The 17,016-nt window shown below is 43.0% G+C and overlaps 2 protein-coding genes across 3 annotated transcripts; both read right to left on the bottom strand.

Moving 5' to 3' along the window:
- Nucleotides 1–251: 251 nt before the first annotated feature.
- Nucleotides 252–8,016, bottom strand: plvapb (plasmalemma vesicle associated protein b). 2 transcript variants are annotated; one of them, XM_083647934.1, is made up of 9 exons: nucleotides 7,756–8,016; nucleotides 7,163–7,339; nucleotides 6,658–6,757; nucleotides 6,260–6,461; nucleotides 5,933–6,152; nucleotides 2,753–2,902; nucleotides 1,926–2,036; nucleotides 1,014–1,073; nucleotides 252–648 (listed from the first exon to the last, which is right to left on the bottom strand). In XM_083647934.1, the coding sequence occupies exons 1-9, from the start codon at nucleotides 7,957–7,959 to the stop codon at nucleotides 637–639; spliced, it is 1,236 nt and encodes a 411-aa protein (XP_083504060.1). In that variant the 5' UTR covers nucleotides 7,960–8,016; the 3' UTR covers nucleotides 252–636. The 2 variants fall into 2 exon arrangements, with proteins under 2 accessions (XP_083504060.1, XP_083504061.1); XM_083647935.1 differs by having other exon boundaries at nucleotides 252–645.
- Nucleotides 8,017–10,559: 2,543 nt separating this feature from the next.
- Nucleotides 10,560–16,985, bottom strand: babam1 (BRISC and BRCA1 A complex member 1). The gene is made up of 9 exons (XM_083647939.1): nucleotides 16,870–16,985; nucleotides 16,164–16,618; nucleotides 15,953–16,011; nucleotides 15,251–15,371; nucleotides 15,039–15,117; nucleotides 14,915–14,939; nucleotides 14,644–14,773; nucleotides 13,509–13,595; nucleotides 10,560–10,818 (listed from the first exon to the last, which is right to left on the bottom strand). Exons 2-9 carry the CDS (start codon nucleotides 16,596–16,598, stop codon nucleotides 10,618–10,620), a joined length of 1,137 nt encoding a protein of 378 aa, XP_083504065.1. The 5' UTR covers nucleotides 16,599–16,618; nucleotides 16,870–16,985; the 3' UTR covers nucleotides 10,560–10,617.
- Between the last annotated feature and the right edge of the window lie 31 nt (nucleotides 16,986–17,016).

Raw genomic sequence — 17,016 nt, 5'->3', positions numbered from 1 at the left:
TCTGCCATGGAAGTTCACCTATTGTCTGAACACTTCAACACTGGGAAACAAATGTTGCTATTTTAAGAGCATTCTCTTTATATCGGGCGTCTGCTGCTCATGCCTGATTCTTGTGTATGATGTATGTATGATTCTAGTTCATATTTAGGAAATAGACTCAGACAAAATAGATGTACAGATAACGGTTTATTAATTTAAATTCACTCCATTTTAATTCAATCATGAATCATAATAAGCTTTTCCTCTGTTTTTTATACTCACAACACACACGCGTGCACATGCGCACGCGCACACACACACACACACACACACACACACACACACACACACACACACACACACACACTACAGTAGAAACTATTTACACCAGTGTCATGAACATTTTTACATTACCCTGAGTATGACTTATACCAAGGCTTTTCACAGCAAAATCTTTATAACATCTTAACAAATTTTTTCAGTCAATTGCAATCAATTAAAATAGCAATAAATCATCCATTTCCGGTCAGAGTTAAGCCAAGCATACGCAGACCAACAACAGAGATATATACAAACGTCCACTGAAAAATGTTTAACCGCACGATGTTGATCACTTCACCACCAAGGTCTTGGATTATTGTGTCTCCTCTGTGCATTTCATCTCGCCTGCTGGGAGAGAGAACAATGATAATCATCACAATTAAGCATCAGAAGCAGCAAAGAGGTTAAATATCTGAGAATCGTAATATTCAATGGAATTAACGTTGACAATCGGTCAATGAACTACAATAAAAGATGGTGCTCTTTTTTTCCATCTCTTGCACCGTACAGTTAACAAAAAATACAATATAATGTGAACTCACTGTGATTGCAGCACATAGAACTGACAGTATACTTTGTACGTACATACATACATACATACATACATACATACATACATACATACATACATACATACTGTACATACATACGGTACTCTGTATATAGCAATCTTAACGGGTATCTATTCTAATAAAAAAAAAACGTCAGTGTACCGTTGGAGTTTTGCTCTGATATGGGGCCGCCTGTAGTCCGGCAGGTTTCGGGACACCAGGCTGGAAACACATGATGAGATGCTATCAATCATTATTATTTCACATCCGACACTGTTGCTGGCTAGCTAGCTAGCTCAAACAGTGTGTGTACACCTACACAAACAAAGCACGTTTCTAGGAATGAGTGTACTCTCATTCCTAGAAACGATAGAAAACATTTTAAATGGGGGAATTTTGTGAACTTATGAACTTAAAAAAAAAGTCTGCTTCTGTTTCCTCCTGTTATCTGCTGTGTGCATCCTGTCCTCAAATGCCTCTTTTCTGCTGACTCAGGCACCTTCTACTTTTCTGCACTGTCGTCTCTATGACCACTGTCTGGGCGTAAATATATATATATATATATATATATATATATATATATATACGTATATATGCTGGCTGCAAGACGTTCAGTCTTATAAGGGCAGCAATAAGCTGAAGGTTAAACAGGTGGGGCTTTGGCCAGATGGTTGCCGGTTTAAATCCCCAGACTGGCTTGGAAAATCTGGGTGGAGGAATAGATGGGTCTCTCCTCCCATTGTGTCCCAAAGTGCCTTTGAGCAAGGTGGTAAACAACCAGCTGCCCTACTGGAGAGAGTGTACACCCACTGCCATGCATAAGAATCATTTTCATCAATTATTTAAAAATAAGGATTAAAAGTTGAGAGGCAACATCCTCACTTTAGCCAGTCGACCATTAGTAGGATAAAAGAACCACCTGTCCACAACTGCCTTTGATGAAAAATCATGAATGTTACCACTATATTTCATCATTCTCACCTGCCTTGGTTGATGTTTTACTGGTGCACTCCCAACAAAAACACCTACTATATCTGCCCCCAAGGTTCCCCTGACCTCCCATACATGCATTACCTTGCAGCTGGCCTTCAGGGTCTCAACCTCTCTCTCTCTCAGATTCAGGCGGCCGGTCTGCAGCTGCTTCTCCTCTCTCAGCCGCTTCTGCTCAAGCAGCAAAGTCTCCATCTGAACAGAATACATAGACATCTCATTTAAACAGAGAATCGTGTAAAAAAAAAAAAAAAAAAATCTTGCATCATAAGTTCTCTTCAGAATCAAAACCAGAATGACTTTTATTGCCACAATAGGTAATCAGATTACACACAAGGAATTGGACCTAGTGTGAGTATGCAGCGTAGCGGTCACATCAATTAGTCATAAGACAAGAAATACAGAAAGACAAAATCACAAAAAAAATCTAAAGTGCAGTCCAGTACAACACACGCACGCACGCGTGCGCGCGCACACACACACACACACACACACACACACACACACACACACACACACACACTCACACAGACACACACACGCACGCACGCACGCACGCACGCACACACGCACACACACACACACACACACACACACACACACACACACACACACACACACACACACACACACACACACACACACACACACACACACACACACACACACACGTACTGTATCAGAAGGACCTAAGTGGCAAAGAGGAACCCAAAGTCCAAAGTAATGAATGGAGTAAAATGTTCTGTTCTCATTTCAGCATTCAGACACACACCCATACACACGTGTCAACCTGTTTGTCATGGCTCTGTTGGGTCAGCCTCTGCACCCTGTTGGCTTCGTTCAGACACACACACACACACACATACACACACACACACACACACACACACACACACAGTAAATGATCGTACCTGTTTGTCATGGTTCTGTTGGGTCAGCCGCTGCAGCTTGCTGGCTTCGGTGGCCGCACTGCTGCCGGACGCTTCACACTTCTGCAGGTTGGAGGTCAGGTGGATGGTCTCCACCTCCAGATGACTGGACCGGGCTTGGATGGAGGCCACCTGGATGGAAGATGGGTTAAAAAGACTATAAAAAATCCACTTTTGTTTTAAATGTCATTTTTGCTTTTGTAGACAATGTGGAATGTGACAGGCAGGATGGGAGAGGGAGAGAGAGAGAGAGGGAGAGAGAGAGAGAGAGAGAGAGACACGTGTAATGTACAAGAGACTCGACCTACAATGACTATCATCTGCTGAGGTTCCCCAGGATGAACCAAAATGTGTTTCCAGATGGTGCCCTCAGACAATAGTGGCTGTTTTTTGTTTACTATGCATCTATTTCTGTCTATCTGACTGTAGAATGTCAGAACAATGTTAAGTGTTTGTTAATGTTCATTTTCCTCAACGTCACACACTGGAGTGCTGTGCTGTAGGGTCGATGGCAAAGATGACAATGGCTCCCTGAGGGACAGTCAGAGGCGACTGGTTCATGTTTTACAAGTCAATGAAGAGAGAAGCGCTGCGTGGATCCAGTGTCAATGATAGGATGCACGTGGATCGCGTGACTTGAAGCAATTTGACAGAAAAAGAAAAGTTTGTCTCTTGTAAATCTTGTGAATGTTTTGTTCTACATCATTTGTCTAAGGCCTGTGACATTGATCAATTGCTAATGATGTTTCATTGTATATAATGCTGAATCAGGGGGCTATAGGCAGATGAATGGTTTTCTAATTATTTAAAGGAACACTCCGCCCATTTTCAACCAGCTTTGTATCATTAGAACATCAGTAGTTTTCTGATATACTACTGATGTTCTAATGATACAAAGCTGGTTGAAAATGGGCGGAGTGTTCCTTTAAGTTAGAACTTTTTTGGTGTGATGCCAGGGGCCCCCCTCCAAAACAAAACAAAGTTTTAGCCACCCCCCCAAAGGCCTGATATATCTGAGTTCAGGACAACCCTGACTGCATATTAACTAAAAATCAAGCTTTTTTTTTTTTTTTTTTTTTTTACTCTATCGTTTTAGAGAATTTCAAAGTCCCACATTTATAACTTGAATTCCTTTCTAAAACGTGGGGTGCTGTAAAAACACATTGCTCCATAATTTCTGACAATGACTGTCTGATATAATTGAGATCAGGACAACTCTGACTACACACTAGCCTACTCAAAATCAAGTTTTGTTTTTTACTGTATCAATTTAGATCATTTCAAAGTTAAAGTATCACATTTGTATGTTGGAGTGGCTGGAACCCTGACACTAACCCAAATGGTCAAATGTATGCTACATGTACGCACGACAGTATGCATGTTGTGCAAAGTGTGTAGTCATCCCCCAAAGGCCCATTCTGAGCCAGGAAAACCCCTTGAGGACATTTCCACAGAATTTCTCTTGCTTGGAAATGACTGAAAAACACACTCAACGTCACTTCCTGCTTCAGCACTGTACCAGACATTTTCATCCGCCATTTATTTTCCCATAGACATTTCGTAGAAAAAATAGTTTTACTTGTTCAAACCAAACGGTTCAGATATATTTAGAAACAGGAGAGACCACACAACATTTCACTCGGACCAAAACGTAAAATAAATTGCGGATTTACAAAAGAAAATATTTTTTATGTCGTTTTTTTAAGGTTTTGGTCCGAGTGAAATGTTCTATGGTCTCTCCCGATTCTAAATATAGCTGAACTGTTTTGGTTTGACGAAGTAAAACTATTTTTATAAGCATTTTTACGAAATGTCTATGGGAAAATAAATAGCGGATAAAAATCTATGGTACAGTACTGAAGCAGGAAGTAGGCGGTCACTTTGCCTCTATATATACACAGTACTCAAATGTCAAGCTGTGTTAAAATGAACTATGAAAACACATATCCTTGCTGAGGATATGTGTTGCAGTGGCCTGGCCTGCACTGTGCTGCATCAGCACACACACACACACACACACACACACACACACACACACACACACACACACACACACACACACACACACACACACACACACACACGTCACCCCTGCTCTGACCCTGTCTTCGCCTCAGAGGTCATCTGTCTCTTTAGCTGGATTTATCATGCGCGGTGTGGAGCGTGGACTTCCTCCCTTGAGAAACGGGTTTCCCAGCGCTGTCTGCCCTCTGGAATATTCCATCAACTTTAAAGAAGGGTCAGCCAGACAGGAACTAGAATAGGCTGAACTCTAATCAGCCTTGTATATGGTCTAGTCTAGTTCCTATAAGCAAAACCTTTAAGTCAAAGTATTTCATTCATTCAGTCTTTATCCTTTTTAGTGCAGTGCTGGAGCCGATCCTAGCATGCAGGCCCGCTGACAGAGAGGGGCAACCGGGTCAGTTGCCAGGACCTGGGGGCCCCCCGGAGTGCCCTCTAACTATCCATAAAACCTCTGGAATATTTCATCAGAATTATCTATTTGTGAGAACTTTAGGTATTTATGAGTCACATAAAAGTTTAATATTTTTTTTACTTTCCAATTTTCCATGATAGATGGATGGAGGAAAATAAAATCTATAAACCTATTATGTAAAATGAAAAAAAAAAAAAACAGGTTTGGTCTGGTTTTGTCTACACCTTGCGACCAAGTAATACAGAGGTTCTCAAATGTTTTTCAGCCAAGGACCCCTTACAAGATAGAAAATATACCGGGGACCCCCTCATTCTGATTTGTGATTTTGGGCTAAGCTTAATTGTTTCCACGGTAACGTGCTTGACTTTTAAATTGATAGACTGTTTGTTAGATTAGAATGTAATCCATGAACCATTTTAGATTTAAAGGATAAAATGTTTTGGTGAACTATGAAGCTTTTGCAAGAAAAAAAAAACGTTGTTCCACTTCTCTCCCCCAGTATAGAGGAATCTACTTCTCCCAACATTGCTTCTCAGATCGGCTAGTTTCAAGTTCGCTACGCTAGCCCTCGTGTTCAGGCTATGAGTCTCCTCATCATAATGACAATGACAATCATAATGTCCTGGGCCAACATGCACTGGGTGGAAGGTAGGAAGAAACCCTACACCACACACACACCACACCACACACACACACACACACACCACACACACACATGCACCCACCGTGTTGCCCACGTTGTCTAAGTACTTCTGGAACTTGTCCTCCACGTCCCGGGACAGGTTGGTGCAGCTGCTTCGGATCTTCTCCATTTGCTCCTGCTGCTTCTCGCAGGTGAGGTGGAAGGTGAGCTGGTGGGGGAACAGGCTGTTGATCCTCAGCAGGAAATTGCTGGTCACCGTCTGGATGCCCTCCAGAGAGTGGACAAAGTCCTCTTTGCACTTCCTGGACAAAAATCAATCACACAAAACGTCATGCATTTGTTTCTAAATTGTCCGCATACAAACAGATAGACAGCCAGGTGAACCACTCCCTCCCCACACACACAGTACCTGGTGTAGGTGGTGAGCTGGTCCTTCAGGTTGACATTGTCCCTGCGCAGGACGATGGCGTCCTGGTGGTGCGTGTCCCGCTCCTTCAGCGCGTTGTCCCTCTCGTGGCTCAGGTGAGCCACCACCTGGGTGAAGTTTGCCTCGATGAGGCTTATGAAAGCTTTCTGCTGGGCGTTGAGGCTCTGCAGCGTCTTCATCTCACCTGGAGACATCAGGAGAAAACAGGGAATATAATGCACTGTTATTAAGCCCATTGTGACTTTGCTGTGTCCTATGATCTCCTATCCAGTTCAACTTGAATCTACATTAGCGTATTCATTAGTGATATGAGGCAATCAAACATGCAGAGTCATTTCACTGTATTGGTCAAATGGTAAATTCCCCCCAAAAGCAGGTACCTGCATTGGGGTCGACACGGGGCTGGATGGGGGTGGTGGGACAGTTTAACACAGGTGGGGAGCGGGTCAGAGCCAGCCTTTTAGTTGTTTCACACTGCATCTGTAGAAGCACAAAAACAGCATTTACAGAGTTAATAAAATCTCTATTCCAGGATGGTGCAGCAGTCAACTGCATTTCATTCATTCATGATTGAAAGTCATTAGACCGTAATTGATGATTTGAGGGTAATATTTTACTACCATGGTGACTCTTTGAAAAACTACAATACTTACAGGAAATAATCATCTTGTTTAATTTGCCAAATAAACACATGGTTAAAAACAAATGATTTGTTCTTGTTACAAAGATATTTTTTTTTTGAAAGTCTAATTAAGAGTTATTTAGAGAATTAGAGAATAATTATAGAGGCGATAAAAAATAAAATGCATCTGGTACTCGTTCCATAAATGTCCACGCTGAATCAATATTCATATGAGTTATGACAGCCCGGTGAAATCGACTCACTAGTTTCTGCTGGAGCCCGACGACCGTGCTGTTGGCATCAGCCTTGAACTTGTCCAGATCTTTCTTCAGAGCAGTGTTGGCCGCCGTGCACGTTCCAAGCTGAGCTCCCAGCTCCCCCTTCTCCTTCCTCAGATCTATGTTGTCCCCGCTCAGGCTGTTGTAGCTCCGCTCCAGCTCCTACACAATATATAATCCATCATCATCATCATCATCATCATCACTCTATGTGTATAGATGTTAACAGGTTTACAAATGCTGTAAGATGACAAAGAAAGAAGGGAAGCTAGAGTGATGCTTGCTTGATGTTGCTTTCACACACACTGATTTTGATGATTAGATCAAAGGCCAACGCTAAGTCTGTGTCATTCCTGATGTCAGAAGAAGTCTCGTCATAACTGACAAATGTGGATTTCACGCTGCCGCAAAAGAACTGGATTTACTCTTTAAGGCACAGGTTGATCTTGCCACAGGCTTTCTGAGCATGAAGAAATCACATGAAAGATCCTTTTTCACTGAGGAGGTCTGATCTTTATAATAACAAAGGCTTACATCATTTTTTCTGTGTTAATTAATACAGATACAAAAGAACTGACCTTGACCCTCTTCTGCTCGGCAGCCTTCTCCGGTTGTCCGTAGATGAGGAACAGCACCAGGCTGACGATGATCAGAGACTGGATCAGGGAGGAGAAGAGGAAGACTAGTCTCATGTAGTAGCCGCAGCTCTTGCCTGTGGGCCTGCGGAGGGCCTGGCTGGCCTCCAGGCCAAACTTGGCCCGGGAGTAGCTGGTGCTGTACATGTTCTCTGCTGGAATGGGTTCAGTCGTTTAAGATCCGCGAGGTTTGATGCTGAGGTAGAGTTGGTTTTCCTCTCATCTACTGGTCTCCCACTGTCAGAGTGCTGCAGACACCTACTAGAGGGAGAAACGGCATCTATGGATGGATGTAAACAATGACCCTTTAGGTGTGCAGAGGGGCCATGTTTATAAATGCTGCCGGAGGCACACTTCCAGTCCATCCTGGCCCTCCCCTCCTCTCTCGCTCTCTCTCTCTCCCTCCTCCCCTAACCTCCCTCTTCGACCCCTGTCACAATTACAGACTCCTGCTGGTTAAGTTATCACTAGGTGGGGACTCCAGTCACATGACCGACCTGGCCTGAAGTCAGACTCGAAAAAAGTCACAGTTTTAATCAGGGCCGTTGCTGGCCATTTGGGTGCCCTAAGCGTAATTGTTTTGTGGTGACCCCCCCCCCAATATACAATTGATACTGGACTCTTTATTTGTTCTGACTTGACTTGGGGTTCTACATTTAGACTTGAGACTTAACATTAATGACTTGGGACTCAGACTTCACTTGGGACTTGGCTGTGCCTCCAGCTTACTGTCAATGCTCCAGCTGCAACAACCGAAAGATTTCTAGCACACACAAAAACCCAACATTACATGAATGGCTGTTATAACCGTAGATAACTGAACGTGTCACGACTGGGAAAGAAAGAATTAGGGGACAACTGTAACATGTCATGTTTGTGTTTTGGGTGCTGCACAGTGCAGCCGACATAGTGAACAATCATGTCATTCCTCATGGGGTGGCATCAGTTAACATGACCAGATGGAAAAAGATTATTATTATTATTATTTTTTTACTGTCTGCCCTGCATGCAATATATACATAACGAAACCAGGAAAGATCACTCCTCCGTGCCAGACACAAATACAGCTACTGCGGAATGTCACAGAATTCCTGTCTGATCACATTCCACTGGACGCAGATGAACAATGTAATTGTGTACGAGTAAAAAGAAAAGCCCACACATATCCTGTCCCGAGCGAGTGCGGAAAGGAGGCATGGCAGTGGAGGAGTGAAAAAAATATCAACAATAGGGAGCTGTCATTCTTTAGGGATGAGGGAATAACAAATCCTCCCTGCAGTACAGGCGGGACACATTTGATCCCCCCCCCCTGTTCCCCCCCCCCCCCGCATGACGTGAGGAACAGCCGGGTCCGTCTGGGAGGGGTGTGAAAGGGACAAGAGTCCTCTGAGCTCGGGGGTTTTCCTGCTCCCCATTGTCTCCCTGACAACCTGTCCTCACCGGAAAACCTAATTTATGAAGCCTATGCTAAAAGTGACAGAGAAAGAGTGAGTATCAGGCGTTGGGGGGGGGGGGGGCAGAGATCTGATAAACTTCTGAACAAAAACAGGAAACCTATCTCTTTAAGACCAAGATAAAAACACTTATTAAGATAACTGGGCAACCTTTAAAATGAAAGAAAAATGGTTTGACACTTGAAACATGTCGTTTGCAGCGACTATATAGTACTGAGAACTTGGAACTTAAAGATGTGGAAATTTCAAAGAAAATTCAAAGGACCGACAGACACAACTCATCATAGAAATCGTGATCCCTGACAGTGATGACAACTTGTTACTTTGTAACATACAAAGTCATTTATGAAAACGTCAGGTCCCTGATGAGGCTTTTTGAGTTCAGTCAGACTTTCAAATTGACCAACCAACCTCATCTCTAGAGCGCTTCTGCTGCCATCATCTGACCAAAGCGTAGAAAGCACAAACACAAAATGCAACATCAAATCCCATGGATGAACATGCAAAAGGGGAAAAAATACATTTAACGTGCATCTTTTAATTTCAACAGCTTTAAAATGGACATCTATACAATGTGTTTCAAGTGCAGTCAGATCGGCAGGATTAGGTGCCATTTTCACGATTCATTTCACCAACCCGACAGAAATAATTGTTAAAGAAAAGACAGATCTGAACTCCTTATAAAATAAACATTAAAATAGGCAACAAAGGTGGAAATTACCCACTATGATGAAAAGACAGTATTATAGAAGGTGGAGACATACAATAAAATATATCATACAACAACCATTGTGATACAGTAGGTCTCAAACAGCCAGCCGTGGTAAAAGGTCACTGGTATTGGAGATTTGTTTGTATGGATTACATTCTTTAAGACTTACAAAGAGATCAAGAAGTATATGGTTAAGGAGGAGTACTCTTAAAGTCCCAGACTCATCTTTAAACATTGTTCTTCCTCCTCTCCCATGTGTGCAACTCCTGTCCTCAGGCATCCAGTTCTGAAGTCCCGTCACCAACAGACAACCCAGGAGTTTTACAACACACAGCAGGCTCCCAAGCTAGATCAACCAACCAATGAAGCACTCAATCATCTCAGTCAGTGTTTGGCAGGAAGAAAACTTCTGTCTCCTCAGAATCTTTGCTGGTTTTCCCCAAGTCAGCTTAGCACAAAGATCATTTTTGCTCCATTGTGAGATAATGGGGGAAGAAATCACAGAGCTAAGCTGCATTTGGGAAACTCCAACCCAATGACAAAGTGTCCATGTATTCCCCATGTGAACAGGGCTTTGTGAGTGATCCAGGTGTTAGACAGTAGCCTCCACGTCCTGGGGCTTTGTGAGTGATCCAGGTGTTAGACAGTAGCCTCCACGTCCTGGGGCTCGTCGCCCTCCAGCAGGCTGTAAGACGCGTGGCTCTGGAAAGGCCTCTGTAAAGGATGGGACAGAAGCTTGGCCATGCAGTTGTGCAGCTCGATGGCAGGTCCGCTCAGGGACACCTCGAAGCGGTAGCACAGCCCCCTGGTGTCCAGGTTGCAGAATGAGGTGTAGTTGTCCTGGAGGAAACACAATTGAGGGGGCAGTTTATAGTACAACTATTTATGATAGTCGCCACCTACCATGGCCACCGACTATCTTCAATGGCCATTGGGCCCAATGTAACATCTTAGGCGGCTGAGAAAATTTAAAATCTCCTCGGCGCTGCAAAAGTCCTTCTACACTGCCACGATCGAGTCGGTGCTGTCGGGATGTATCACTTCCTGGTTCGGAAACTGCTCCTCCCAGGATGAGAAAGCCCTGCACGAGGTGGTGAGGTGTGCGGAGTGCATCACCGGGTCTGCTCTGCCCTCACTTAAGGACATTGACACCAGGAGGAGGCGTAGCTCCAGATCCAAGAGGATCATTAAGGACACTCAGCATCCTCGTCATGTCCTATTTCAGTGGCTTCCATCTGGCAGACGTCTCCGCTGCCTCAAAACAAAGACTGAGCAGCTGAGGAAGAGCTTCTTCCCACAAGCCATACGGTGCATGAAGTCTAAATACCAGAATGCTCCTTTAGTGTGTTTACTTTTACAGTACTACCATGTTTTTTTTTTAAACTAAATGTATGGTGTCTTTTATCAGCAAAGTTATTGGGCAGGGGCTTTTACTTTTCATTGTAGCTTGCTATGATGACAATAACGTTTCCTTGATTCCTTGATAGACGGTGGTCATGGTCGGTGGCAACTACGGTATCATAAATAGTTCTACTATATGAATGATTTATTTATTTAAGTGTCATGCACTCAAGGTGCCCAACCCCCATGGGTTTACAAGACACATACACAACAGAAACATCACATATTTACAGCATTTAAAATGTAAAATAAAAACATTTCAAATTCAAGTCACAAGACAGCAATGGACAGGACAGTAATATAAAACATACATACATCAGTTTCTAAATAAGAGGTTCTGTCTCTGTTCCCATGCTTGACATATACAATTTGCAGTGAGGAAGATTCCTTTTTTGAATCACAGCTCGAGTTTCTCATCGTCATCCAACTCAAAGAAGTCACCATAAATAGAGGACATTTTATTAAAGAGTACGTCCCTTGCGTCATCGTAAGCAGTGCAGTAAAATAGGAAGTGAACCTCATTTTCAATTTCGTGTAACTCACAAAGTAAACAGTCTATCATCTTCAGGGGTAGCATGAAACTGCCCTTTACACTGAGTGTAGGAGAGACTGCCGCAATGCAGCACTTGGGGAACATCCCAGTGCATTTACATTATTGTCTATTTTATTACATTATTGTCTATTTTATTACATTATTGTCGAGGGCTGCCTGCAACTAAGGATTTTTTAGCTGCGACCAGCAGCTGCCCCTGTCATCCTGCATTTTGGAAATTTGCATATGTGGCCACAGCTATTTTTCATGCTTGTTTTTTAAGTGATGCTTTAAAATTGCTCATTTAGTCTGACCAGCAGCCAAAAACAATAACAGAAAATCATTTTATGATATCAAATAGAGAAAGGAAGCAATTTTCAACATTCCAGCAAATGTTTGGTATTTTTATTTGATAAATGACTATCGGAAGCTAGCACACACTACGATAGGTGCTGGAACTGGAAGTGACATTTCAGAGAAAAATGCTTTTGCAAACTGTGTCTACACTACACTATTGGCTTTTCTTTGAATTTACCAAAACTATTACCGTAATATATTATCAAAACTATAATGGATGAATACATCAACTGCTAATCTAATAACGTCATGTGAAAATTTGTAATATTAAAGTTACTACAGTCCTGACATCATCACTCCCCGCCCCTCATGTTTACTCAGAATAGTATGAGACATCCAGAAGTAATTAAAAAAATGATAATAATCTTTTGCAAGCTCTCTCAAGCGAGCAACAGACTGGCTGTTGTTGATACCAGAAGTCTATTTGATGTTTTCTGGTACTACAGTAGATCTCTAATCATGCACCACACTTAAAGGCCAGGCCAGACCAGACAGACTTGTCCCAACTACAGCATCTGTTAAGTAACTGTAACTAGTTCAAGGGACACCTGAAGACGCACTTATTTAAGCAGGCGTTTGAGCAGTCTTAGGCCGTTCATCACGTCACTGTCCTCTTGCACTTGGTTTTATGTTTGTATATTGTTTTAAAGTTTTTATTCTACTTTTGCTGTCATGCTAATATGATATGTTACTATTATGCCCTAGTGCCATATAGGCCTAAACGTTTGACTGATATATTTTGTACAGCACTCTGTGCACTCGTGCTGGGAGGGGTGCTTTAGAAATAAACTTTTACTTACTTTACTTACTTAACTACAGCATCTGTTAAGTAAGTGTAACTACAGCATCTGTTAAGTAACTGTAACTACAGCATATGTTAAGTAACTGTAACTACAGCATATGTTAAGTAACTGTAACTACAGCATCTGTTCAGTAACTGTAACTACAGCATCTGTTAAGTAACTGTAACTACAGCATATGTTAAGTAACTGTAACTACACATCTGTTCAGTAACTGTAACTACAGCATCTGTTGAGTAACTGTAACTACAGCATCTGTTAAGTAACTGTAACTACAGCATATGTTAAGTAACTGTAACTACAGCATCTGTTCAGTAACTGTAACTACAGCATGTTAAGTAATTGTAACTACAGCATCTGTTAAGTAACTGTAACTACAGCATCTGTTAAGTAACTGTACATGATTAGAATGACTTCCCACGTCCTTTATCTCCACTCACCCTCCAGCTGCTCTCGTCCCCCTGCTCCTCTGCCCCGTTATGGAGGTAGACCACATCAAAGAAGAAGTATGGAGACTGCAGCATTTTCTGTAAAAGAATAGTGAGGCTTTAAGTTCCTAACCTTGCACTTAAGTTGAAGCCTGCAGTTCATTATACAGCAAGTTAAGTTAAGTTATCCTTATTGTCCCCCTTGGGGAAATTCATCCTCTGCATTTGACCCATCCTCTACTAGGAATAGGGCTGGGTTAAAAAAATCGATTATCAGATTTTTATTTTAATCCTTTGATATCGATTCATATGTCCAGATTTTTTTTTTTTTTTAATAAACATAGGCTATAATATTATAGGCTGGGTGTGGTAGTTGAAACATAGTTTCAAGTTGACGTTTATTTATGTTTGTAGTTTAAACAAAAACATAAATACTGTAGGCTACATACATGGAAATGTTTGATCATTAATATCTACTTTTAGAAATTATATAGGCTGAAATCAAATCATTGTGCATAATTGTGAAAGTGTCTTTATATGAAAATGCTGTTATTTACCCTTTGTCACCACCTGGTGAGTAAATATATGTGTAACTAAAACCATTAAAATTGACAACCGGTCCGCAACTTTTTTCCCCATGTATCTACCGGTCCTTGGCGCAAAAAAGGTTGGGAACCCCTGTGTTAGATAACTGGACAGTCATGTAATTCAGGTTACAGCTCAAAAAACATGTTTTAGTATCACTACCAAATCGATATTGAAATTAATCAAATCGGAATCGAATCGAATCGGGATTAATCGATTCGGAACCTTGTGAATCGGAATCTAATCGATTCTTGAAATTTGAACCAATACCCAGCCCTAACTAGGAACCTCCCTAGAACTAGGAGCAGTAGGCAGCCGCAGTGCAGCGCCGAGGGACCACCTCCAGTCCAATTGCCAGTACCTTGGTCAGGGGGACTGACAATAGTATTAACCCTAACATACAGAGGAACCCCACACAAACATGGGGAGAACATGCAAACTCCACACCTGGGACGGACTGGGGTTCAAACCCCGGACCTTCTTGCTAACCACTGAGCCACAGTGCTGGTCATGCTGGGTATACAGTATAGCTGGCAGACAGATATCCAGCAGTCTTCCTTACACTATCTGCCTCGGAGGGGTTGAACTGCAGCTGTCCTGCGTGCCGGCTGTAGATGAGCAGAGTCCGCACCACATATGGAGGAGGGATGGTCTGAACGTTCTCCATCAGCGGCAGCTCAATCTTCTGACGGCTACAAAGGAAGCAGAGGAAGGGATCGACTCAGTTGAAATGTTTTCGTGTTACTTTCATGTGTTTTTTGAACCCAACTGTTTTCACATGTGGTAGCATTATACTGTAGTTTTTTTTAAGTCTGTAATTGGATAGTACTTACATCACATTAAGAAGATCTTCCAGGTCTAAGGAGGAAAGTGAAGGAAAAACCCAAAGCCACCAAGAATTTATTTACTGTTTTATGATTTCATGGTAGGAAATCTTCAGTTTTGAGTGAAGGATACTGAAAGACTCGCACACGTTTGTGTCCAGGTCATATAGGCAGCTGCATAGCTCCCTGGGGTCAGAGGTGAAGCCTGATAGCTGAGAGACACAGACATAAAGTACACACAAACACACAGAAAGAGAGAACATTAGATGATATTCCTGTAAAGTGCGAGACACTGTGCATTTTTACATAAGACTGGGACCAGATTAAAAAAAAAACTGGACTCACCCACAGAGCGTCGTCATTCACTACAACCAGAGCAAACTCGTGCCGCTTGTCAATCTTGTGTTTTGTTCTGACAAACATCTCAATCATCTTCTGCGATATGTTCAGCGCATTGGTTTTAGACCTGAAGGAAAAAAGACAGAGAAATTAGGCATCCAGCAAATCAAACGCAAGATTAGACAGACATCTTGCTACTGTACATAAGAGCTGCCGCCTAGATTATTTTCTTTCATTCACGTTAACCTCGCGTCACCAGGCTCTTCTCGGCGAGAAAGAGCCTGGCTCCCGCCCACAATTGATTTTGTCACCCTACTGGTTCCCGCCTAGAGCCCGCCCTAGACCGGATGGCAGCGTTTCTAGCTCGTCAACTTTCACGTTAACTTGACAATTTGACCCAAGTATCAGAATCCTCTTTCACCGTTTTGACCGTTGTGTCAGGCGGTGGTGGCGGAGATGCCATATTGCATAAACGTTTTGTTTTATGTAACGCTAGCTTTGTTTTGATCAGACTCTAGTTTAGGTAACATCACCGCGTCAAGCTAACGGCAACAAAGACGTTGTTAGGCGCATTGCCATCCGGTGTTAATTCTGGGTCCGGGGTTTACGCCCCCATGACAAAAAGCGGGATGGAAGGTGCCCAGACTACATTCACGTCAAGTAGGAAATCCAGTGATCACCGAGGAATGAAAGTTAACAGCAGCTTACCCATTAAAAGACTCCAACTTCTGCAAAGACATCTCTTCTGAAAGATCTAAGCAGATGATCTGTCATAAGGAAGAGAAGAAGCTTACTGTCAGTACGTCTCAAAAAGGTTTAGAAACAGCTATGGAGACACACATCCTATGGAGTAGGATCTGTGATTGTCTTCTGATGCTGAAGATCTCGTGCATCAAAGCTCGCTATCATGCACGTTTACCACTTTCTCAGGGCAGTTGACACGGGGGGCTCGGAGCTGGTACTCTACTGGTGGAGAGATGGGGGTCGTCAGAGGCGTCTGCTGCTGAGTGGGCTTCGGTCTCTCCTTGGGTGCAACAGCAGCGGTCGCCAGTGGCACTGTGGCGTTGGCAGCAGCAGCTGTCACCAGCACTGGGGCGGCGGCCGCGGTCTGGGCCGTGGTTGACGATACGGTCGTGATTGTGGAACTAAGGGGACTGTCGCTGGTGGAGGCTTCGCCCTCCCCCTCGACGCGGCTGCCCACCGCAGGCTGAGGGGTGTTGGGGTTGCTGTTGCCACCGAGGCTGCCTGTGCTGCTACGACGGTCTTCCGCGCCTTCAGGGTTGGAGCGCGTCCGAGGCCGCAGCTCCACCAGGCGCTCCTCTCCGTCTGCGGGGCCAGGCTCTGGGGTCTCCATGGATAACGTTACACGGGTTGCTATAGGGAGAGATAGCGCTTTTGAGCTGGTTGGCTGAGTAATGCAGATAAACTTGTTAGCTAAAGTTAGTTCATTTAGCTGTGGTGGTTTTTGGCCTTCTTCCTCAGCCAAAACAAACCAAAGTTCTGACTGGATAAAGCTAGGATAACGCTAATCAAATCGGTTCACACTAGTGTCAGGTTAACGTTAGCTGTAGCAACTTCTAACATAAATTACATTAAAATCAATGAATAAGCGTTAGCGGACTTACGTGATAACTAACAGTTGTATAATTTCAAATAGCGCATCACTAATTGAAGTTGCAAAATATTTCAAGAACGAGCTAACATTTGTTTTGAAGGAAGAGGCGACTTCCTTGAATTTCTTCTTCTTCTTTCAGATTTATTGGCGGTTACCA

The sequence above is a fragment of the Poromitra crassiceps genome (assembly GCF_964638095.1).
Source record: "Poromitra crassiceps genome assembly, chromosome: 12".
Lineage (NCBI taxonomy): Eukaryota > Metazoa > Chordata > Actinopteri > Beryciformes > Melamphaidae > Poromitra > Poromitra crassiceps.
The sequence above is the reverse complement of the archived record's forward strand: the minus strand, read 5'-3'. Positions and strand labels throughout refer to the sequence as shown.